The sequence below is a fragment of the Prionailurus viverrinus genome, chromosome B3 (genome assembly GCF_022837055.1).
Source record: "Prionailurus viverrinus isolate Anna chromosome B3, UM_Priviv_1.0, whole genome shotgun sequence".
NCBI classification, from domain to species: domain Eukaryota; kingdom Metazoa; phylum Chordata; class Mammalia; order Carnivora; family Felidae; genus Prionailurus; species Prionailurus viverrinus.
In genome coordinates this window covers 143140383-143165216 of record NC_062566.1, presented here as the reverse complement: position 1 = coordinate 143165216, position 24834 = coordinate 143140383, and the positions used below count along the sequence as shown (strand labels likewise).

Sequence of the window (24834 nt, the reverse complement as noted above, 5' to 3'; positions counted from 1 at the left end):
CAAAATAGAAGTCAGGGTGGGGCACCTGGGTGGCTCAGTTGGTTAAGCTATGGACCTCAGCTCAGGTCATGATCTCGCAGTTTGTGAGTTCAAGCCCCACATCGGGCTCTGGACTGACAGCTCAGAGCCTGGAGCCTACTTCAGATTCTAGGTCTCTCCCTCTCTCTAACCCGCCCCCCCGGTCACGCCCTGTGTCTTTCAATAAGAAATAAATGTTAAAAAAAATTTTTTTTAAATAGAACTCAGGTTTGACCACCAGATATCCCAGAAACCATTCCTGTAGCTGAGGGCAATCGTGTGGAATGAAGTAGGGTCTCCCCTTTCAAATTTTTTTAATGTTTATTTATTTTTGAGAGAAAGAGTGTGAGTGGGGGAGGAGCGGAGAGAGAGGGGGACACAGAATCTGAAGCAGGCTCCAGGCTCTTAGCTGACAGCACACAGCCCGATGCAGGGCTCAAATTCACAACCAGCGAAATCATGACCTGAGCTGAAGTAGGACGCCCACCAACTGAGCTACCCAGGTCCCCTGGGTCTCCCTTTTTAGGGAGGGGAGTGGAATAACCCAATTTAAACTGTTAACATGACACAAGATGATGGGCGGGTTGGTCAGTGTCCTGTTGGTAGGTGGTGGGCCTGGAAATTATAAACTTGTCAGAGAGGAATACAGAGGTGAGTGGGGATCCTAATGTATCCAGACAGCAGTTGTGGGGGTGCAAGCATGCAGTGGGGCCTGATGGCCCAAGGTCTAATTTTCATGGGAAGAAAGTTATAGGACATATCCGAGAGGCACAGGTTGTCGCAGGATACCTGTAGCCACTCCATTTCCACGGAATGAGAGGTGAAACATGTTATTGATATTCAGACAGCTGAGAGTTTGGGGTGTGCACAGAGCTAATATTAACACTTTAAAGTAGGTTAATGACTCTGAAAGCCATGAAAAGAAATCTGTGGCAGCATCAGGTAGGGGTGAGGGGCTCACAGAGACAGAGCAAAGCATTGAAGTTACGGGTCCTTGGGAAGCAGTAGCCAGGTTTCCTTAGAAGCTTATGCAACTGCATTTTTGTACCAGTGAGAGGGATGTGAAAAACTGACAAGACACTTTGTGGGGAGTTTTGAAGCACTGTGACATAGTCCTCGTTGGCAGTAGTTGTTTGCAACTGTGGACATTAAGAAGACAGGAGGGTGTATGGCCCTGTCTGGCTGGTGCTTTAGGAGGGTGGGGGAGTCTGCAAGGGCTCCCTGAGTCCTTTGGTAATAGAGCGACAAGTCATGGACATACGAAACAAGAGTGCAGCCTTGGGTGAAGGCACAGAATGTAAGTTGGCTTCAAGAACTTGGAGTAATATTGAGCCCAACTTAGTTGCCTCCCCCAAGCATACATGAAAAGAGAACTTGTGAATCAGAGTGCAATGGCATTGACAAGAAAGTCGAGATGTTCATTCCAGTAATGCATCTTCATCACCAGGAATTGAGGCATGAGCAACAGCCCAGTTAGGGACAAAAGATGGGTGGGGGGGGGGGTGTAATAGATGACAAAAGACTTTATGGTTCCTACATTGTACAAATCAGTAGCTTTGCCTTCTGAATCAAATTCTGTTCTTTCTTTACTCACAAGATCGGGGTGTTACACGGTGAGGAGGTAAAGCAAGAACATCCTGCGGTAACAGAGTCTATCACAGGGTCAGGTCCTCCCTCTGCAGCAAGACAGGGCATCTGGCTACTGATGGGTGGGGGCAGTTCCTTTCTCAGGCCCCCTGAGCACAGGCTCTGAACTGGGGGCAATCCATCCTCTTGTGCATGTGAGGCCCAGACACTAGTGGGCACGTCTTTAAGACTCATCCTCTGAGGAGCACTTTGAATGGAGGTGGGTCTCCATTAGGGAAAGGGGGAAGCTTGAGGTGTGGTCTGATGGCAGGGAAATGAGAACACCTTATTGTCCCTCCTGCATTGTGGATATTAACTCCTTTTCAATATTTTTTATTGTAATGTCTACCCTCCCATAGACTGCCTTCCAGCTCTGCAAATATTTGCTTGCCCCTTTTCTAGTATGGTGTAGTCCCCTTTGCCTGCTTTGTTCTCTGTGACTTTGCTTTTATATCAAATCAATCATTCTCAAGTGAATGTCATCATGTTTATCTTTCATGTTTTCTTTTAAGGCATTTAGGTTCAAGTGTTCTTCTTAATCCTTCATCCATTTTGAGATTTTTTTGTGTCGACGTATATGTATGAAGCAAAATTATGGCCAAATATTATTTTGCATGTATATATCAGTACTATTTTTTAATTTTTACTTTGTTTTTGAGGGAGAGACACAGATCATAAGTAGGGAGGCACAGAGATAGAGGCAGAAACAGAATCCAGGCCCTGAGCTGTCAGCAGGAGCCTGATGTGAGGCTCGAACCCACCAACCATGAGATCATGACCTGAGTGGAAGTGGGATGCTTAACTTAACGAGCCACACAGGTGCCCCTAGTCAACACCATGTTTAAGAGACACTATCCTGGGGCACCTGGGTGGCGCAGTCGGGTAAGCGTCCGACTTCAGCCAGGTCACGATCTCGCGGTCCGTGAGTTCGAGCCCCGCGTCGGGCTCTGGGCTGATGGCTCAGAGCCTGGAGCCTGTTTCCGATTCTGTGTCTCCCTCTCTCTCTGCCCCTCCCCCGTTCATGCTCTGTCTCTCTCTGTCCCAAAAATAAATAAACTTGAAAAAAAAAATAAAAATAAAAAAGAGACACTATCCTCCCCCACTGTGCATTGTTGGAAATCTCGTGGAGGATTCGCTGACTGCATCTGCAAACTTCTACTTCTGGGCTCCGCGATGAGCTCCACTGGCCTAAATGTCTCATTTGATGCCAGCAGCACACTGTTGTGGTTAATGTACCTCTGCAATATCTTTAGAAAGAGAGAAGTGTGATGTCTCCAGGTTCTTTCGACGTCATGATTGTTTTGTTGCTTCCATGTGTTGTGTGCTTTCATATGAATTAGTATATTTTTCAGATTCCTTAAAAAACTCATTGGCATTTATTGACATAACAAGATAAACATAAAAATAACATAAAAAGATAAAGCAGACAGAAAATAGAGACTATCACAACACAGAAAACAAATCAATTACATAAAAATTTGTATTTGGAAAAGTATGTAAAATTTGAAACAAATAGGTAGCCTGGGGAAATAGGGAAGACTCAAACAAATGCAATCAGAATTGAAAGAGGAGACATAACTGAACTAAAGACATGAAAAGGATCATTAAAGAAAAACTTAGGTATTTATAGGCCCACAATTAGATCACCAAGAACAAATTACACATTTTATGCCATAATGTAGTCCACCAAGACTGTTTCAGGGAAAAATACAAAATGAACAAAAGAAAAATTAACAAGATTTCTCTATCTAAAACCTCACCCTCCAAGTAATCTGCATAGGATTCCATGGCTTTATTAAAACTTCTACTAAGTATTTATAAGAGGAATTAATGCCAATATTTCTCAAACTATTACAAAACACTGATAAAAAACAGCACTCCCAGATGCGTTTTGTGAGTACAGCATTGCACTCACACCAAACCAAAGAAAGACACCACAAGAAGGGAAACTACAGGTCACTATCTCAAATGAACATACATGCAAAATTCCTTCACAAAATCTGAGCATACTGAATTCAACCGAACATTGAGAGGATCATACAACATAATCCAGGGTGATTCACTCCAAGGATGATGCAAGGATCCTTCAACATACACAGATGCATAAATGTGATGTCCTCCATTACCAGAGGGAATGATTGAATCAAAGCCATCATTAATTGATTCAAAAAAACATTAGACAAAATTCAACACATGTTCATCATTAAAAAGAACCCAATTAAAAAGGAACTGAAGGAAACTACCTCCATTGATCATGGCCACTATGAAAAGCCCACACCTGACAGCATATTGAATGGTAAAATGCTGAAGGCTTTCCTGTCAAATCAGGACCCAGGCAATGATGGTCACCCCTAACATAAGCATTCCCCATGGTAATGTGAAGAATACATATGCCACCTCAAACTGTGTCATCTTGTCACACTGCTTATTTGGATGAAAGTCACTTGAGAAATAGTCCAAGTACACTCAGACTCGCCATCGTCCCTTGACAAAAGGATATAAATCTCCCTCCCGTGTACCAAGAGGGAAGAACCATCGTTAGCACCAGAATAAAGAACACAGGGACAAGAAGGCTATGCAAACAAACCTACTTAATTGGTGACTAACATAATACCCCAAACTTAACTCTTGCCAAATCCAATGTTTTGTTGTCTGAAAATCACAAGTGCCACCTGCTTTGTCCTTTCTCTGGGTGTCATATCATTAGGAAGGCCATGCACTTACAAAATGAAATTGATTCTCTCCTGTAGATATGTGTTATGTCAATTGAATCCTTACACTGGCTAAATCCCAGAAGAAAAGAAGGGAAAAGCTTTCTTCTCCTACAACTGGAAGACGTAACCAGAAAAAAATAGGGAATAAAAAAAATAAAAGACATTTAAATCAGTAAGGAGGAAGGAAAATTACTTGTTTGCAGGTGACACTGATCTCAAACATAACAAAACCCTAGAGATCCCACAAAAAATATTAGAACCAGTTTTTTTAATGAGGAAAAGAGCAGGATGCACAATGAACAAAGAAAATAATTAAAATTAACCACCTGTGATTCTACACACCAGCATGAAAATACATGCAAAAGAAATAACAAAATTATATAAGTGAAAATGGTACAGAATAAAGTATTTTGGGTTAAACTTCAAAAAGTATGCAAAATACTTGTAGAGTGAAAATGATCGATGTGGATGAAAGACCTGTAAAAATGCACACAGGACTGCAAATACACTTGTACTTACTGAATACAATCATTCAAATTGTCACAGCACCGTCTACACAAACTAAATTACAAGTGCGTCCCTAACCCTGTGGTTCATTTTTAAAGAATCAAATCTAAGACTAGAGCTTCATATATATGTCAGACCACATGCAAATGGGGTGCTCTCTATGGTGATACAACCAGCCCATCCCAGACCCTGCAGCAGGGAGAGGAGCCCCAGCCCCGGGAGTCCCAGGTGTTCCCATTCTCTGATCAGGACAGAACAGACACCTCACCATGGAGTTTGTGTTTGGCTGGGTGTTCCTGGTTGCTCTTTTAAAAGGTAATTCATGGTGAACGAGGACGCCGAGTATGTGAGTGGATATGAGTGAGACCAGTAGATGTGTGACAGTTTCCTGACCAAGATGTCTTATGTCTGCAGGTGTCCAGTGGGACGTGCAGCTGGTGGAGTCTGGGGGAGACCTGGTGCAGCCTGGGGGGTCCCTGAGACTCACCTGTGTAGCCTCTCGATTCACCTTCAGTAGCTATGGAATGAGCTGGGTTCGCCAGGCTCCAGGAAAGGGGCTGCAGTGGGTCTCAGAAATTAGTAGTGGAGGTAGCACATACTAGGCAGACTCCATGAAGGGCCGATTCACCATCTCCAGAGACAACTCCAAGAACACGCTGTATCTGCAGATGAACAACCTGCGGGCCGAGGACAAGGCCACATATTACTGTGCAAGAGACAGGGTGAGGGGACCTCGCTGGGAGCCCAGACACAAACCTCCCTGCAGGAGGGGATCAGCACCGCCAGGGGGCGCACACTATGCACAATTCTGCTTTGTGTTGCCAGGAGCAGGTGAAGATGGAGGTTACAGGCAGGTTTCCTCTCAGGGTCCGGGGCTTCCTGTCCACACAGCAGTTTCTCCAGGGAGCCTCTCTGGTCACAGGATTCTGTGTTTATCTATTAACTCTCTGAATTAGCAACTGTGTTGTCATAGGAAAATTACCCTAACATGCACAAAGACACAGTTGTTTGCATTGCTTACTCCTGTCACTCAGTATGAGTGAATTGCAGATTTCCTGAGGCACAATAGCTGAACATTTACATGAGTCCCAGATGCACTCCCTGTGCAGCCAGGACCACAAGCTCCCACAGCTCCCCATTATCTTCACCCAGCCCTTGTCCCAATCAAACAAGGTGACACTTCCTTCATGGCACTTTGCATTCAGGACTTTAAATGAGCTACAGCTTTATTCAATTCCTCTAAACAAGAGATAAATCATCTGCATGTATTAGTCAGGATTCCCTCAAGCAACAAAACCCAAAGCACATTGTTTTCCATGACAAAATATGTTGAGAAGTCCCATGATCTACTGTCACAAGTTGGGGAGCCAGGAAAACCAGTGGTGTAATTCTCGCCTGATTCTGAACTAGTGTCTAGTCTCAGAACCTGCAGAGCCTATGATGTAACTCTAAGAACAAGGGCAGGAGGAAACCAATGTTCCAGTTCAAACAAGCACATGGGAAGTAAAAATGAGGGAATTCTTCCTCCCTCTGCATCGGATTCTACTCAGAACTGTGATGGAATGGGTGATGCCCAGGCAGAAAGAAACCATGGATGGAAATGCCAATCTCTTCTGGAAACTCATCACAGACATACACAGAAACAGTCGTGAATTTGGACACCCATGACACAGTCAAGATGACACATAAAGGTAATCATGACAAGTCAACCTGCTGTAAATGTCGAGTTCAAAAACTGAAGATTTAGAAGTCCATGCCATCACTGGGGTGGAGCCTGGTGGACATAGCAGTGCTCCTGTGGAGAAGGAGCCCCGAGGCCCATAGGGACTGCTGCTGTTTGAGGATCCCCTGGGTCATATCGGGTGAGACAGTTACCTTCTTGGAGTGCATTTGGGAGACAGGGCATTGCCTCTCATGGGGCAGGAGAGCTGACAGGCACCATTGCACTGCCCTGGTCATTGGCATAGGAGCCTCTGCTGAGAGCAGCTAACTGAACGCTCCCTTCTTGTTCTTCCTCACCATGAACTCCAAGCTCCTAGTGTTCATGCAACTGCCCTTCTGGGGTAACCAGCTCCAACCACAAACAGGAAGACACTGTCCCAGAGGATCAGTGGGGTCCCTGTCACATTGAGTTCAACTATTTGGTGTATTCAAACCCAGCTAGAGCTCCTGAGATAAAACATAAGAGTCCTGAGCTGCCAGGTGTGCCAATGGATTGGACAAAGGCAGGGTGAAGGCTGGGTTCTGAAGGAAGCCTGGGACCCATGAGTACAGATTGTTCTCTCTTTGTGAGGGCTTCCTGAACAGGGGTGGCTGGAAACTCCAACTGCAGGGAGTAGAGAAGGAGCTGATGCCAATATTTCCTCCCACCAATTATCATGGACACAATTCAGTGAGCAGCACAACACCCCCCAGTAGATACTGAGCCACTGACACCAAGCCATACCCACCTTTCCTTCCTCAGGTGCTTCCTTACTAGGGAACGAGTGCCTAGAACCCAGACCACCATTGCACCCTTCCTTCCAAAGACCACCTTATACCCCCACAGGCACCAAGTCTACTGACCATATAGTGAGGCATAGCTTCACCCCTAGGGAAATAGGAATTAGCCTCTTTTAATAAGGAGACCAAACTCACCTAGTTAAAACTCACAACACTATGGACAAAGTTGAAAAACTCTCCCCTGGAGGCAAGGAGAACTCTGCAGAGGACTGACCTGAGGGACAGAGCAGCCAATACATGACAGCACAGTGCACACAGAACATGCAAGAAATGTTTCCAGAATGTCAGGTCATCAATAGCATGTAATCATTTCTGAAAAAAGACACTACTCTAGAAGCAGAAAACGTAACAGGATTTTCCTAAAACACTTAAGAAAGCGGAGACATGGACATACAGAGTGATGGAGGAATTCATTCCAAAAGAAAAAACCATAAAAGGACATTTCCAGGGATATAATTAAAACACATATAAATAATAAGCCTCAAACAGAATTTAATACCTATCATAAGGAAACAGAACTTTTAAAAACTATCATAAGAATACTAGCTGTGCTTGAGAAAGTCTAGAAGGCATGAGGATACCCTGATTACAGATGGAAAAGACCTAAAACCAGGTCAGGCTGAAACTTTTAAAATGCTGTAACCTTGATGTGAACCTGATTGGATATAATGAACTCAAGGCAGAAAGAAGCAGATGAATGAGTAAGTGACATGGAAGATAAAATTTTGTGAGAAATGAAGCAGGAAAGAAAAGGAAAATTAAAATATTGCATCACAAACGTATACTTAGGGAATCAGAAACTCCATAAAGTGTAATAAAATTATTTTCAAAGGAGTCCCAGAAGAAGAAGAAGAGGGAGAAAAAAGGGGAGAAGTTTTGTCTGAATGCATTACAGTGGAAAATTTCCACTAAATGGTAAAGGAAACAGATGTCCACATCTATGAGTCACAGAGAACTCCCACTAAAATTAAAAAAAAAAAAGCAGGCCGACTCTGAGACATAACAGTAAAATTCACAAAATACACAGATTAAAAAAACCCTATAAGCATGAAGACAGAAGAGTTTGCTAACGAATATGGGAAGATAAAAAAAGATTATGGCAGAAGTGTCCACAGAAACTTGCAGGAAAGAAGGGAGTGGCATGATATCCTCAAATGTTCAATTGAAAATAAGGCAGTCAATGGGGGAGGACACAAGATGGCAGAACAATGTGGAAGATTTTTGTGTGTCTCGTGTCCATGAAATACAGCCAGACCAACACTAAACCATCCTACACACCTAGAAAACTGATTGAGGATTAACACGACAATCTGCACAACCTGAACCACAGAATTCAACAAGTACGTGGTGTGGAGAGGGGACCTTGGAGAGCAAGAAGCTGCAGGATGGGAGGTGCTTTTGCAGGCGGAGAGAGGTTGGAGACTGGGGAGTGGGGGAGAATAAAGGAAAAGCACCCCTCCCCAAAAGAAGCTGGAGAGAACGTGGAAAATTGGAAACAGCCACAGGGACTAAACTAAAAGGGAGAAAAAAGAAAGGAGAGTATGTAAATTCCACTAAGAGTATAAACAAGGGGAGAGCAAAGGCTGCAACTCCACAGCTCGATACCTGGAGGTGCTCTGGTGGGAAGGGGGAATCCCAGGAACAGAGTGGGGTCCGGGATGTTCTCAGGCCACACGGGGAGAGGCAGTTGCACTGCTGGAAGGACATTTGGAGGAGACTGCCAAAGCCATCTGGTCCCAGCAGACCCCGGAAAACGGCCACATTCGCTGGTGCTGCAACAAGGTCGTTTAGGGTGAAGCCTGGTGCCAGACGTGTGTTGCGATTTTCCATAAGCCACGAAACGCTGCTGCTACACTCTCTCGCGAACTTTTTCTGGGGCGGGCTGGCACCTGACCACAGTCTCGGGGCACCAACAACAACAGGGTCCAGCAAGCGTTCCTAGGTGCAGCTGATATTCGGCCATTGCTCATTCGGCCATTGCTTGGTGAGACCCTCCCACAGAGGGGCAGAACAGGTCACAGCCATGGTCCTTGGACGTAAGGGACTGGGGAAACAGCCGCGTCTGTGACAAAACTTGGGAGAGAGGTGCGGCCTGGGGCTGGGTCATAGACAGTGAAGGAGCGGGGAGTGGACAAGGGCTGAAGACAGAGGATGGGTGCACAATTGCTGATCCAGGAGAACAGACTGGGTACCTGGGTGGCATTTTCACCTCTCCTGCGCATGTGCATTCGCACCTACAAGCATTGCAACAATCCACCCCAGGAGCCTAAAAGCGCCATCTCGTGGAGAGCAGAGCCATTACACTGAGCCCCGCCCAACTGGGCCAACTGGGCTCTTCAGGAACACAAGTCTCACTGCCGCTTACTTTATGGACTATAAAGAGCTACATAGACTGACATCTAGGGGATAAGGAAGTAATTTCAGTCCTACTTCAATCTGTTAGCAGGTTCATCTAGTCAATTTTCTTTTTTTTCTTTTTCTCTTTTACACTTCTTTTCTGTTTCTTGAATGCAGAAAGAGAAAAAATTATTTTTATTTTCAATTATTATTAAAAATATTTTTCTTTAATTTTTACTACTATTTTTTTACATTTCTGTAATTTTTTTCAAATTCTATTTTACTTCCATCATTTTATTTTACTCTACTTCAGTGTATTCCCATTTTGAAATTTCCAGTTTCCTTTTTATTTTTTCTTTCTTTTTCTTTTTTATCTTCTTTCTTCGTTTCTGTAGTTTTTCTGGAATGCAGAATGAGAAAAACTTAATTTCACTTTCAATTTCTATTAAAAATATTTTTCCTTAACTTTTTTACTATACTGATTGCTTTTATGTAAATTTTTTCAAATTCTATTTTACTTCCATCATTTTATTTTAGTCTTCTACGGTGTATTCACTTTTTGAATTTTCAAATGATTTCCTTTTTTTCCTTTTTTAATCTTTTTTCTCTTTTTTGTTTCCTCTCTTTTTTCTAGAATACAGAAATAGAAAAAAATCATATTTATTTTTAATTTTTATTAAAAATATTTTTCTTTATTTTTTCTACTATATTCTTTACTTTTCTGTATATTTTTTCAAACTCTATTTTACTCCCATCATCTCATTTTAGTCTACTTCAGTGTATTCATTTTTTCAAATTCTCAAATTATTTCCTTTTTTTCCTCCCCCTCCCATTTTTTTCTCTAATCTGTCAAACCACTTTCAACACCCAGAACAAAACACACCTAGGATCTAGCATATCCCATTCAATTTGTGTGTGTGTGTGTGTTTAATTTTTAATTTTAATAGTTTTGCAATTTTATCTTTTTATTTCAATTTTGTGACCTCATTAATTCCTTTTCTCCCTTCAAAATGACAAAACGAAGGAATTCACCCCAAAATAAAGATCACGAAGAAATGACAGCCAGGGATTTAACCAACACAGATACAAGCAAGATGTCTGAACCAGAATTTAAAATCACAATAATAAGAATACTAGCTGCAGCCAAAAATAGATTAGAATCCCTTTCTGCAGAGATAAAAGAAGTAAAATATAGCCAGGATGAAATTTAAAATGCTATAACTGAGGTGCAATCATGGATAGATGCAGAGGTGGCATGGATGGATAAGGCAGAACAGAGAATCAGCGTTAGAGAGGACAACCTTATAGAGAATAATGAAGCAGAAAAAAAGAGGGAGATTAAGGCAAAAGAGCAAGATTTAAGAATTAGAGAAATCAGTGACTCATTAAAAAGGAACAACATGAGAATCATAGGGGTCCCAGAAGTGGAAGAGAGAAATAGGGGTGGAATGGTTATGTGAGCAAATCATAGCGGAAAACTTTCCTCACCTGGGCAAAGACACAGACATCAAAATCCAGGAAGCACGGAGGACTCCCATTAGATTCAACCAAAACCGACCATCAACAAGGCACATCATAGTCAAATTGACAAAGTACTCAGGCAAGGAGAGAATCATAAAACCAACAGGGAAACAAAGTCCATAACTTACATGGGAAGACAGATCAGGTTTACAGCAGACCTATCCACAGAAACTTGGCAGGCCACAAAGGAGTGGCAGGATGTATTCAGTGTGCTTAATCATAAAAATATGCAGCCAAGAATTCTGTATCCAGCAAGGCTGTCATTCAAAATAGAGGGTGAGATAAAAAGATTCCCATACAAACAAAAATTAAATGAGTTTGTGACCACTAAACCAGCCCTGCAAGAAATTTTAAGGGAGACTCTCTGAGGGGAGGAAAGATGAAAATATATCTGTATAAATAAATACATAAATACCAAAATCAAAAAAGATTAGAAAGACCAAAGAACACCACCATAAACTCCAACTCTACAAGCATCATAATAGCAATAAACTCCTATCTTTCAGTACTCACTCTAAACGTCAATGGACTCAATGCCCCAATCGAAAGACATAGGGTAACAGAATGGAGAAGAAAACAAGATCCATGTATATGCTTTTTACAAGAGACCACTTTAGACCTAAAGATGCCTCAAGATTGAAAATAAGGGGATGGAGAACCATCTATCATGCTAATGTTCAACAAAAGAAAGCCAGAGTAGCCATATTGATATCAGACAATCTAGACTTTAAAATAAAGACTGCATCAAGAGATGCAGAATGGCATTATATCCTTCATAATCAAAGGGTCTATCCACCAAGAAGACCTAATGATTGTAAACATTTATGCGCCAATTGTGAGAGCACCCAAATATAGAAACCAATTAATCACAAACATAAAGAAACACACCAATAAGAATACCATAATAATAGGAGAGTTCAACACCCCACTCACAACAATGAACAGATCACCTGATCAAAAAATCAACAAGAAAACAATGGCTTTCAATGACACACTGGACCAGAAGGACTTAACAAATATATTCAGAACATTTCATCCTAAAGCAACAGAATATGCATTCTCTCCAGTGCACATGGAACGTTCTCCAGAATAGACCATATACTGGGACACAAATCAGCCCTAAGTAAGTACAAAAAGATCGAAATCATACCATGCATATTTTCAGACCACAATGCCATGAACTCAAAATCAACCACAAGAAAAAATTTGGAAAGGTAACAAATAATTAGAGACTGAAGAACCTACTAAAGAACGAATGGGCTAACCAAGCAGTTAAAGAAGAAATTAAAAGTATATGGAATTCAATGAAAATGATAACACCACAACGCAAACCTCTAGGATGCAGCAAAGGCAGTCATAAGAGGAAAGTATACAGCAATCCAGGCCTTCCTAAAGAAGGAAGAAAGATCTCAGATACACAACCTAACCTTATGACTAAAGAGCTGGAAAAGGAACAGCAAATAAAACCCAAAACCAGCAGAAGGCAGGAAATAATAAAGATCAGAGCAGAAATTAGTGCTATCGAAACCAAAACACAGTAGAACAGGTCAATGAAACTAAAAGCTGGTTCTTTGAAAGAATTAACAAAATTGATAAACCACTTTTCAGTTTGCTCAAAAAGAAAAAGGACCCAAATGAATAAAATCAAGAGTGACAGAGGAGAGATCACAACCAACACAACAGAAATAAAAACAGTAATAAGAGAATGTTATGAGCAATTATACGCCAATAAAATGGGCAATCTGGAAGAAATGGACAAATTCCTAGAAACATATACACTACCAAAACTGAAACAGGAAGAAATAGAAAATTTGAACAGACCCTTAACCAGTAAGGAAATCGAATTAGTAATCAAAAATCTGCTAAAAGACAACAGTCCAGGACCAGATGGCTTTCCAGGGGAATTCTACCAAACATTTAAAGAAGAGATAACACCTATTCTCTTGAAACTGTTCCAAAAAATAGAAACGGGAGGAAAATTTCCAAACTCTTTCTATGAAGCCAGCATTACTTTGATTCCAAAAACAGACAGAGACAACACTTAAAAAGAGAACTATACACCAATTTCCCTGATGAACATGGACGCAAAAATCCTCAACAAGATATTATCCAACCAGAAACAATAATACATTAAAAAATTATTCACCACGGGGCGCCTGTGTGGCTTGGTCGGTTAAGCGTCCAACTTCGGCTCAGGTCATGATCTCACAGTCTGTGAGTTCGAGCCCCGCGTCGGGCTCTGTGCTGACTGCTCAGAGCACAGAGCTGTTTCAGATTCTGGTTCTCCCTCTCTCTCTGCCCCTCCCCTGTTCATGCTCTGTCTCTCTCTGTCTCAAAAATAAATAAACGTTTAAAAAAAAATTATTCACCATGACCAAGTGGGATTTATACCTGGGATGCAGGGCTGGCTCAATATCTGAAAAACAATTAACGTGATTCATCGCATCAGTAAAAGAAAGGACAGGAACCAGATGATCCTCTCCATAGATGCAGAGAAAACATTTGACAAAATACAACATCCTTTCTTGATAAAAACCCTCAATAAAGTAGGGATAGAAGGACCATACCTCGAGATCATAAAAGCCATCTATGAACGACCCAATGCTAATATCATCTTCAATGGGGAAAAACTGAGAGCTTTCTCCCTAAGGTCAGGAACAAGACAGGGATGTCCACTCTCGCCACTGTTATTCAACATAGTATTGGAAGTCTTAGCCACTGCAATCAGACAACACAAAGAAATAAAAGGCATCCAAATCGGCCAGGAGGCGGTCAAACTTTCACTCTTCACAGATGACATGATACTCTATATGGAAAACCCAGAAGACCCCACCAAAAAACTGCTAGAATTGATTCATTAAATTCAGCCAAGTGGCAGGATATAAAATCAACGCAGAGAAATCAGTTGCATTCCTACACCAACAATGAAGCAACAGAAAGAGAAATCAAGGAATCTATCCCATTTACAGTAGCACCAAAACCCATAAAACACCCAGGAATAAATCTAACCAAAGAGGTGAAAAATATTTACACTGAAATCTATAGAAATCTTATAAAAGAAATTGAAGAAGACAAAATATGGAAAAAGATTCCATAGTCCTGAATAGGAAGAACAAATATTGTTAAAATGCCAATAGTACCAAAAGCAATCTACATATTCAATCCCGATCAAAGTGACACCAGCATTCTTCACAGAGCTAGAAAAAATAATCCCAAAATTTGTATGGAACCAGAAAAGCCACCGAATAGCCAAAGAAATCTTGAAAAAGAAATCCAAAGCAGGAGGCATCACAATCCCAGACTTCAAGGCATACTTCAAAGTTGTAATCATCAAGACAGTATGGTACTGGCACAAGAACAGACACTCAGGGGCATCTGAGTGGATCAGTCTGTTAAGCATCTGACTTTGATTCAGGTCACGATCTGGCAGTTCGTGAGTTAGAGTCCCACATCAGGCTGTGTGCTGACAGCTCAGAGCCTGAAGCCTGCTTGGATTCTGTGTCTTGCTCTCTCTCTGACTCTCCCCCACTAATGCTCTGTCTCTGTCTCTGAAAACTAATAAATAAATGCCAAAAAAATTTAAAAAAAAACAAGAACAGACACTCAGATCAATGGAACAGAATACAAAATCCAGAAATGGACCCACAAATGTATGGCCAACTAATCTTTGACAAAGCAGGAAAGACTATCCAATGGAATAAAGACAGTGTCTTCAGCAAGTGGTGCTGGGAAAACTGGACAGCGACATGCAGAAGAATGAACCTGGACCACTTTCTTACACCATACACAAAAATAAACTCAAAATGGATGAAAGACCTCAATTTAAGTCAGGAGGCCATCAAAATCCTCGAGCAGAAAGCAGGCAAAAAATTCTTTGGTCTTGGCTACACCAACTTCCTACTCAACACGTCCCAGGAGGCAAGGGAAAAAAAAGCAAAAATGAACTACTGGGACCTCATCAAAATCAAAAGTTTCTGCTAGTGAAGGCAACAATCAGCAAAACTAAAATTCAACTGACAGAATGGGAGAAGATATTTGCAAATGACCTCTCAGATAAAGAGTTAGTATCCAAAATCTATAAGAATTTATCAAACTCAACACCCAAAACACAATCCAGTGATGAAATGGGCAAAAGACATGAATAGACACTTCTCCAAAGAAGACATCCAGATGGCCAACCGACACATGAAAAAATAGCCAAAGTATGGAAAGAGCCAAATGTCCATCGATGGATGAATGGATAAAGAAGTGGTAAATATATACAATGGAGTATTACTCGGCAATCAAAAAGAGTGAAATCTTGCCATTTGCAACTATGTGGATGGAACTACAGGGTATTATGCTAAGTGAAATGAGTCAGTCAGAGAAAGACAAAACTCATATGACTTCACTCATATGAGGACTTTAAGAGACAAAACAGATGAACATAAGGGAAGGCAAACAAAAATAACATGAAAACATGGAGGGGACAGAGCATAAGAGACTCATAGATATGGAGAACAAACAGAGGGCTACTGGAGGGGTTGTGGAAGGGGGATGGGCTAAACTGGTAAGGGGCACTAAGGAATCTACTCCTAAAATCATTGTTGCACTATATGCTAACTAATTTGGATGTTAATTTTTAAAACTAAAAATAAATACTAATTTAAAATTAAAAAATTAAAATATTGTAAGAGAAAATAATGTGCAATCATGCTATTGAGGTAAATATTTCTTAAAGATTATGCCGAAGCCTCCATTAATAAAGGTAAAAATCCAAAACTGAAAAAAAAAAAGAATTCTTCATATTGTCACACTGCCATCCACACAAACTAATATTGAAGTGCATCCCTACCCTGTCATTCACTTTTACAGAATCAAATCTAAGTCTGGAGCTAGATATATATGTCAGAGGACATGCAAATGAAGCCTTCTCTGTGCTGATAAAACCAACCCAGCCCCGACCCTGCAGCTGGGAGACGAGCCCCAGCCCCAGGAGTCCCAGGTGTTCCCATTCTGTGATCAGCACAGAACACACACACCTCACCATGGAGATTGTGCTGGGCTGGGTGTTCCTGGTTGCTCTTTTAAAAGGTAATTCATGATGAACGAGGGACACTGAGTCTGTGAATGGATATGAGTGAAACAGTGGATGTGTGACAGTTTCCTGACCAACATGTCTTGTGTCTGCAGGTGTCCAGTGTGACGAGCAGCTGGTGGAGTCTGGGGGAGACCTGGTGAAGCCTGGGGGGTCCCTGAGACTCACCTGTGTGGCCTCTGGATTCACCTTCAGTAGCTATGGAATGAGCTGGGTCCGCCAGGCTCCAGGGAAGGGGCTGCAGTGGGTCTCAGAAATTAGTTATAATGGAGGTAGCACATACTACACAGACTCCGTGAAGGGCCGATTCACCATCTCCAGAGACAACGCCAAGAACACGCTGTATCTGCAGATGAACAGCCTGAAGACCGAGGACACGGCCACATATTACTGTGCGAAAGACACAGTGAGGGGACATCACTGGGAGCCCACACACAAACCTCCCTGCAGGAGGGGACCAGCACCACCAGGGGGCGCACACTATGCACAATTCTCCTTTGTGTTCCCAGGCGCAGGTGCAGATGGAGGTTACAGGCAGGTTTCCTGTCAGGGTCTGGGGCTTCCTGTCCACACAGCAGTTTCCCCAGGGTGCCTCCCTGGTTATATGCTTCTGTGTTATCTATTAACTCTCTGGATTAGCAACTGGGTTGTCATAGGGAAACTAGACTAATGTGCACAAAGACACAGTTGTTTGCACTTGCTTACTCCAGTCCCTCAACATGAGTGAATTACAGATTTCCTGAGGCACAACAGCTGCACCTTTACAGGATTCCCAGATGCGCTCCCTGTGCAGCCAGGACCTCAGGATCCCACAGCTCCTCATTATCCTCATCCAGCCCTTGTCCCAGTCAACCAACCTGACACTTTCTTCATAGCCCTTTGCTACTCAGGACTTTAAATGAGCTACAGCTTTATTCAATTACTCTAAAAGAGAGACAAACAATCTCCATGTATTAGTCAAGACTCCCCTGAGGAACACAACCCAAATTTCATTGGTTTCCATAACTAAATATGTTGAGAAGTCCCATCATCTACTGTCACAAGCTGAAGACCCAGGAAAACCAGTGATGTAACTTTTGTCTGATTCTGAACTAGTGTCTAGTCTCAGAACGTGGAGAGATGATGATGTAACTCTCAGAAAAAGGGCCAGAGGAGACCAATATTCCAGTTCAAACAAGCACATGGGAGGTAAAAATGAGGGAATTCGTCCCCCATCTGCATCAGATTCTATTCACAAACTTAATGGAATGGGTGATGCCCAGGCAGAAAGAAACCATGGATGGAAATGCCAATCTCTTCTGGAACACATCACAGACATCCACAGAAACCGTGGTGAATCTGGGCACCCATGATGCAGTCAAGATAACCCATGAAGTTAATCATGACAAGTCAACCTCCTGTAAACATGGATCTCAAAGACTGAAGATTTAAAAGTCGATCCCATCATTGGGGTGGAGCCTGGTGGGCACAGCAGTGCTCCTGTGGAGGAGGGCAGAGGCCCATAAGGGGAACTGTGGTCTGAGTATCCCCTGGGTCGCATGGGGAGAGACAATTCCCTTCGTGGAGTGCATTTGGGAGAAGGAGCATTGCCTCTCATAGGACAGGAGAGCTAACAGGCACCATTAAAATTCCCTGATCATTAGCACAGGAGCCTCTTCTGAGAGCAGCTAGCTGGACACTGCCTTCTGGTTGTTCTTCACCATGTACTCCAAGCCCCTAGTGTTCATGCAACTGCCCATCCGGGGTAAACCAGCTCCAGGCACAGCACATCAAGACCCTCTCCCAGAGGATCAGTGGGGTCCCTGTCATATTGAGTTCACACAATGTGGAGTTTTCAAACCCAGCTAGAGCTCCTGAGATAAAACATAAGAGCCCTGTGCCACCAGATGGGCCAATGGCTTGGACGCAGACAGGGTGAAAGCAATTCTGACAGAGCCTGGGACTCACAAGTGTTCTCTCTGTGTGAGGGCTTCTTGAACAGGGGAGGCTGGGAACTCCAACACCAGGGATTAGAGAGGGAGCTGATGTCAGTATTTCCTCCCACCAATCAGGATGGACAGGTTTCACTCAGCATCACAGCATCCCCAGTGGAAGCTGAGCCACTAACACCAAGCTCCACCTACTCCAGCCCCCATCAAGTGCTTGCTTACTAGGAAAGAGTGCCTGGCAACCAGACCACCACTGCACCCCTTCCTCCAAAGACCACCGTAAACCCCCACACGCACCAAGTCAGCTGATCATACAGTGAGGCATATCCTCAAACTAGGGGAGATAGGAATTAGCCTCTTTTAACAAGCAGACCAAACTCACCTAGTGAAAACTCACAACACTGGGGACAAGGTCCAACACACCCCACTGGAGGCAAGGAGAAACTCTGCAGAGGACTGTCCTGAGGGACAGAGCAGCCAAAACACGACAGCACAGTGCCATGGAACATAAAACAAATGCTTCATGAAGTGTCAGGCGCTGGACAGTATGTGAACACTTATCAATAAAGATTCTACTCTAGAAGCAGAAAAGGTAACAAGATTTTCTAAAACATTTAAGAAGGCAGAGACATAGACAACAACATGATGGACGAATTCATACTAAAAGAAAAAATGATAAAAGCTCATTGTGAGGGATATAATTAAAACACATAAACTAAAGTGCCTCAAACAGAATTTCTAAAAACTCTCATAATGAAACAGGATTTTCAAAAATGTATCATAAGGATACTAGCTGTGCTTGAGGAAAATATATGAGACATGAGGGATACCCTTCCTGCAAACAGAAAAGACCTAAAAACTAGTCAGCATGAAATTTTAAATGTTGTAACCAAGATGTGAAACTGACTGGATATAATGACCTCAAGGCTGAAAGAAGCAGATGAATGAGGAAGGGACATAGAAGATAAAATTATGGGGGAAATGAAGTTGGAAGGAAGAGGATATTTAAAATATTGCATCACAAACATACACTTAGGAAAATCAGCAACTCCATAAACTGTAATAGCATTCTTTTCAAAGGAGCCCCAAAAGAATAAGAGGGAGAAAAGGGGGGATACATTTTAGCTGAGTGAATTATAGTGAAAATTTCCACAAGCTGGGGAAGGAAACAGACATCCACATCTAGGAGGCAAAAATAAATAAAAAATAAAATAAAATAAATAAAATAAAAAATAAAATAAAAAGCAGGCCAACACTGAGACATATCATAGGAAAATGCCAAAATATCCAGATAAAGAAAAACCATAAAAGCATCAACACAAAAGAAGTTGCTAACTAACAAGGGAAGATTAAAAAAAAAAAAACTATGGCAGATGTCTCTACAGAAACCTTCATGCAAGTAGGGAGTGGCATCATATCCTCAACATGCGCATTTGAAAATTATGCAGCTAAGAATACTTTCTCCAGTAAGGCAGTCATTCAGATACAAGGAGTGATAGAATTTCCCAGACAAATAAAACCAAAGGAGTTCAGGCCTCTAAATCAGCCCTGCGAGAAATTAAAGGGGACCCTTTGACTGGGAAAGGAAGACTAAAAGTAACAAAGACTAGAAATAAACAGAGAAAATCTCCAGAAACAATGACTTTGGAGGTAATACTATGGCACTAAGTTTATATCTATCAATAATTACTGTGAATGTAAATGGGCAAAATGCTCCAATCAAAAGACATAGGATACCAGAATGGATAAAAACAAATACAAGATCCTTCTATACACTGCACACGATTGACTCATTTTCAACCTAAAACACCTGTAGATTGAAAGTGAGGGGAGGGTGAACAATTTATCATGATAATGGACGTCAAAAGAAAGTTGTAGTACCACACTCATATCACACTAACTAGTTTTCAAACCAAAGTTTGTTACAAGAGATCAGGAAGGCAGTATATCATCATAAAGGGGTCTATCCAACAAGAAGATCTGAAGCTTTAAATATTTATACCCAAAAAATGTAAGCACTGAAATATATAACTCAATTACTAAGAAACATAAAGAAACTCATTGATAATAGACAATAGTAGTAACAGAGAACGTTAACACTCCACTTACAACAATGGAAAGACAATCTAAGCTGAAAATCAATAAGGAAACAATGGCTTTGAAAGACACATGGACTGAATGAACTTAACAGATATATTCACAACATTCCATCCTAAAGCACCAGAATACACATTCTTTTTGAGTGCGCATGGAACATTCTCCAGAACAGACCACATACTATGTCACAAATCAACTGTCTACAAGTACAAAAAGACTGAGATCATTCCATGCGTATTTTCAAACCACAACACTATGAAACTTGAAGTCGACCACAAGAAAAGTTTGGGCAACACCACCAATACATTAGGTTAAAGAACATTGTAGTAAAAGCGGAATGAGATTTTCAGGAAATTACAGAAGCAATAAAAAATACACGGAAGCAAATGAAAATGAAAACATGCCAGTTCCAAACCATCTGGATGCAGCAAAGTTGATGGAAGAGTGAAATATATAGCAGTACAGGCCAAACTCAAGAAAGAAGAAAGGTCTCAAACACACAACCACTTTACAACTAAAGGAGCTAGAAAAAGAACAACAAATGAACCCTAAAGCCAGCAGGAACAGGTAAACAAAAAAGATTAGAGCAGAAATAAATGATACAGAAAGAAAGAAAAACAGTAGAACAGATGAATGAAACTATAAGTTGGTTTTTGTAAGAATAAATAAAAATGATAAACCCATGGGCAGACTTGGCAAAAACAAAAGAGAAAGGATGAAAGTAAATAGAATTTGAGGAGACATCGCGACTGACACCACAGAAATACAACTATGAGAAATAGTTTGGAGATTTATATGCCAACAAATTGGGCAATCTGGAAGAAATGGATAAATTCCCAGAATAATGTAAACTACCTAAACTGAAAAAGGAAGAAATAGAAAACGGGAACAGACTGATAATGAGCAAAGAAATTGAATCATTAATCAAAAATCTACTGACACACAAAAATCCAGGGCCAGATAGGTTCACAGGTGAATTCTACCAGATATTTAAGAAGAGTGTCAAATATTCTATTTAAGTAGAATAGAACATTCCTGTATTCACAAACTGTTCCAAATAATGAAATGGAAAGAAAACTTCCAAATTCATTCTATAAGATCAGTATGATCACGGTTCCAAACCAGATTAAACCCCACTAAAAATGAGACTTTCAGGCCACTAGCCCTAATGAGCAAGAATGCAACAATTGTCAAGAAAATACTTGCAGGGGCGCCTGGGTGGCTCAGTCGGGTAAGCGTCCGACTTTGGCTCAGGTCGTAATCTCACAGTGTGTGAGTTCGAGTCCCGTGTCGGGCTCTGTGCTGAGAGCTCAGAGCCTGGAGCCTGTTTCAGATTCTGTGTCTCCCTCTCTCTGCCCCTCCCCCATTCATGCTCTGTCTCTCTCTGTCTCAAAAATAAATAAACGTTAAAAAAAGAAGATAGAGAATACTTGCAAATTGAATCCACCAATACATTAAAAGGATCCTTTAACGTGACCAGGTGGGATTTATTCCTTGGCTGTAAGGGTGGTTCAATAGTCACAAATAAATCAATGTAATACATACCATCAATCAGAGAAAGGATACGAATGATATGACCCTCTCAATAGATGAAAAAAAAATTTTTTGACATAGTACACCATCCTTTCTTGATAAATCCCTCAAAAAGGGGTAGAGGAAACACACCTCAACATCATACAGTCCGTACATGAAAACCCCACAGCTAATATCCTCAGGGGGAAAAAAAAACATTTTCCTTTACTGTCAGGAACACAAGAGGGATGTCCACTCCCATCATTCTACTTAACACAGGACTGGAAGTCTTATCCTCAAAAACAGACAACTAAATAAATAAATAAATAAATAAATAAATAAATAAATAAAGGCATTCAAGTTAGGAAAGAAGTCAAACATTCCCTCTTCACAGATAACATAACACTCTATATAAAAAACTCAAGACTCCACCAAATATTGCAAGAACTGATTCACAAATTCAGCAAAGTCACAAGATACAATATCAACATACTGAAATCTGCTGCATTTCTACACAGCAATAATGAAGAAACAGAAAGAAAAATAAAAAAACTATCCATCCCGTTTACAACTGCACCAAATATAATAGGATACCTAAAGAGTTAAAATATCTATACTCTGAAGACGCTAAAAATGGTGAAAGAAACTGAGGATGACACAAAGAAATGGAAACACCTCCAATGTTCATGGATTTAAGCAGCAAGGAGTGTTGAAATGTCTATGCTACACAAAGAAACGGGAGACTTCATGATTATGGATTTCATGCTATATTACAAAGCTGTACTTATCAAGACAGTAAGCTACAAGCACAAAAGAGACACATAGCTCGAGAGAACAGAATAGTAAACCCAGATATGGACTCACAAATGTATGGCCACCTCATCTTGGATGAAGTAGGAAAGACTATGTAATGGGAAAAAAGACAGCCTTGTCAACAAAGGGTGTTGGGAAACTGGACCAGAACATGCAGAAGAATGAAACTGAACCACTTTCTTACTCCATACACAAAAATAAATCCAAATGGGAGAAAGACCTAAATGTGAGACAGAAGACCATCAAATCCTAGAGGAGAACACAGGCAGCAACCTCCTGGACATCGGACATAGCAACTTCTTACTAGACGTGTCTCAAGAGGCAAGGGAAACAAAAGCAAAATTGAACTACTGGGACCTCATCAAAATAAAAACCTTCTGCACAGCTAAAGAAACAATCAACGAATCTAAAAGGCATTCTACAGAAATTAAAAAGGTATCTGCAAACCACATATCTGATAAAGGCTTACTATCCAAAATCTATTAAAAAAAAAAAAACTTCTCAAACTCAACACCCAAAATACAAAGAATCCAGTGAAGAAATGGGCAGAAGACATGAGGAGATACTTTTCCAAACAAAGCATTCAGATGGCTAACCGACACACAAACATATGCTCAACATCACTTATCATCAGGGAATTACAAATCAGAACTACAATGAGAGATGACCACACACCTGTCAGAATGGCTACAATTAACAACTCAGGAAACAACAGATATTGATGAGGATGAGGAGAGAAGGGAACCCTTTTATACTCTTGGTGGGAATGCAAAGTGCCCGGACCATTCCAGAAAACAGTTTAAAAACTAAAAATCAAACAACCTTACACTCCAGCAATTGCTCTACTAGGAATTCATTCAAAGCATACAAAACTTCTGATTTGAGGAAGTACATGCACCCCAATGTTTACAGCAGCATTAACTATGACAGCCAAACTGAGGAAAGAGACCAAAAGTCCACCATGTGATTAATCTTCTATATGTATAGAATGGTATATTACTCAGTCATAAAAAAGAATGAAATCTTGCCATTTGCAAAGATGTTGATGCAGCTAGAGGGTATCATGCTAAGCAAAGTAAGTCAGTCAAAGATGACAAACACCATATGATTTCCTCATATGGGGAATTTAAGAAACGCAACAGATGATCTAGGGGAAGGGGGAAAAGAGCAAGAAATCATAAAAAAACTCTAAGGTTAGAGACCAAACTGAGGGTTGCTGGAGGGCAGGTGTGTGGGGGATGCAATAATGGGTGTTGTGATGAGTACTGGTTGTTAATGGAAGTGATGAACCAATAAATTCTACTACTGAAATTAATATTACACAATATGTTAACTAAAAAATATTTAAACACAAACTTAAAAAATTTAAAAAGTGGAAAAAAGGAATGGAGAATTGTTGTCACAAATTGTCATGAACATGGAATCTAAGGTAGTGAGTCTAACGTCTTGCATTTATTCATTATATCCCTAACTGATGGTGGACATAAATTAACATACTCATGAATTTTCACAGCAGTGCCAGGTGGGCTGAAATTCAAACCACAGCTGCCCTTCCCAACTCCACTGTGCCAACACATCATGGGCAGCTTGTCCAGACACCTGCGCAAGAACCCAGGTTGGGCCTCAGCAGGGACCCACATCTGCAGAACTAGAAAGTGTGGACAGCTGACGCTTTCTGAGAAGCTCTGGGGTTCCTTCCCCGATTTGCTGTCTCAGCTCCCTTGTCTTCCTTTCCTGTGTCTTGAAGAGAACCATATCCCCTGTTAGTGGCTCATGAAAGTGAGGGGCTAGATGTTCTATAAACATTCAATATGACAGATAACATACAAGGGGACAAAAAAAAAAAAAACCCATATGATGCAGCCTGTCTCGCAGCTCCTATCACCCAACGTGGTAGAGTACAAATAAACCTAAGTATTCATTTGGTCAAAAACTGCACAGCACGTTGGAAAAGTATTCAGAGATGAGAAGCCTGGAAGAATTCCACAAATGCAGATATGAGCTCCCCTTGGAAGGAAGAAGAAAAATTACAGTCCCAAACACGCAAGAGTAAAATAATTTTAAGAAATGATACAAGAGTTTCAATGCATTCTATTCATGAAGTGTCTAAATTTGGCAATGCAAAAAAATGGATTTGGAGGGTTTCACATAGAATTGCGAAGGAAAAATTGTGTCAAGAACT

The 24834-nt window shown here is 41.2% G+C and overlaps 3 gene segments (V, D, J or C); all 3 read left to right on the top strand.

Annotated features, from left to right (window-relative positions):
- LOC125168481 (immunoglobulin delta heavy chain-like) overlaps positions 1 to 24834 on the top strand; it is a 724259-nt gene that overhangs the window by 225370 nt on the left and 474055 nt on the right.
- Positions 5120 to 5467, top strand: LOC125168515 (immunoglobulin heavy variable 3-23-like). The segment is given in 2 exon segments: positions 5120 to 5180; positions 5280 to 5467. Coding segments are annotated over 2 exon segments (234 nt in total).
- The window catches only part of LOC125168486 (immunoglobulin heavy constant gamma 1-like), a 533257-nt gene continuing 524583 nt past the window's right edge, over positions 16161 to 24834 (top strand). Inside the window, 3 exon segments of the C gene segment in view lie at positions 16161 to 16298; positions 16398 to 16708; positions 24082 to 24088. Coding sequence covers positions 16253 to 16298; positions 16398 to 16708; positions 24082 to 24088 — 364 coding nt within the window.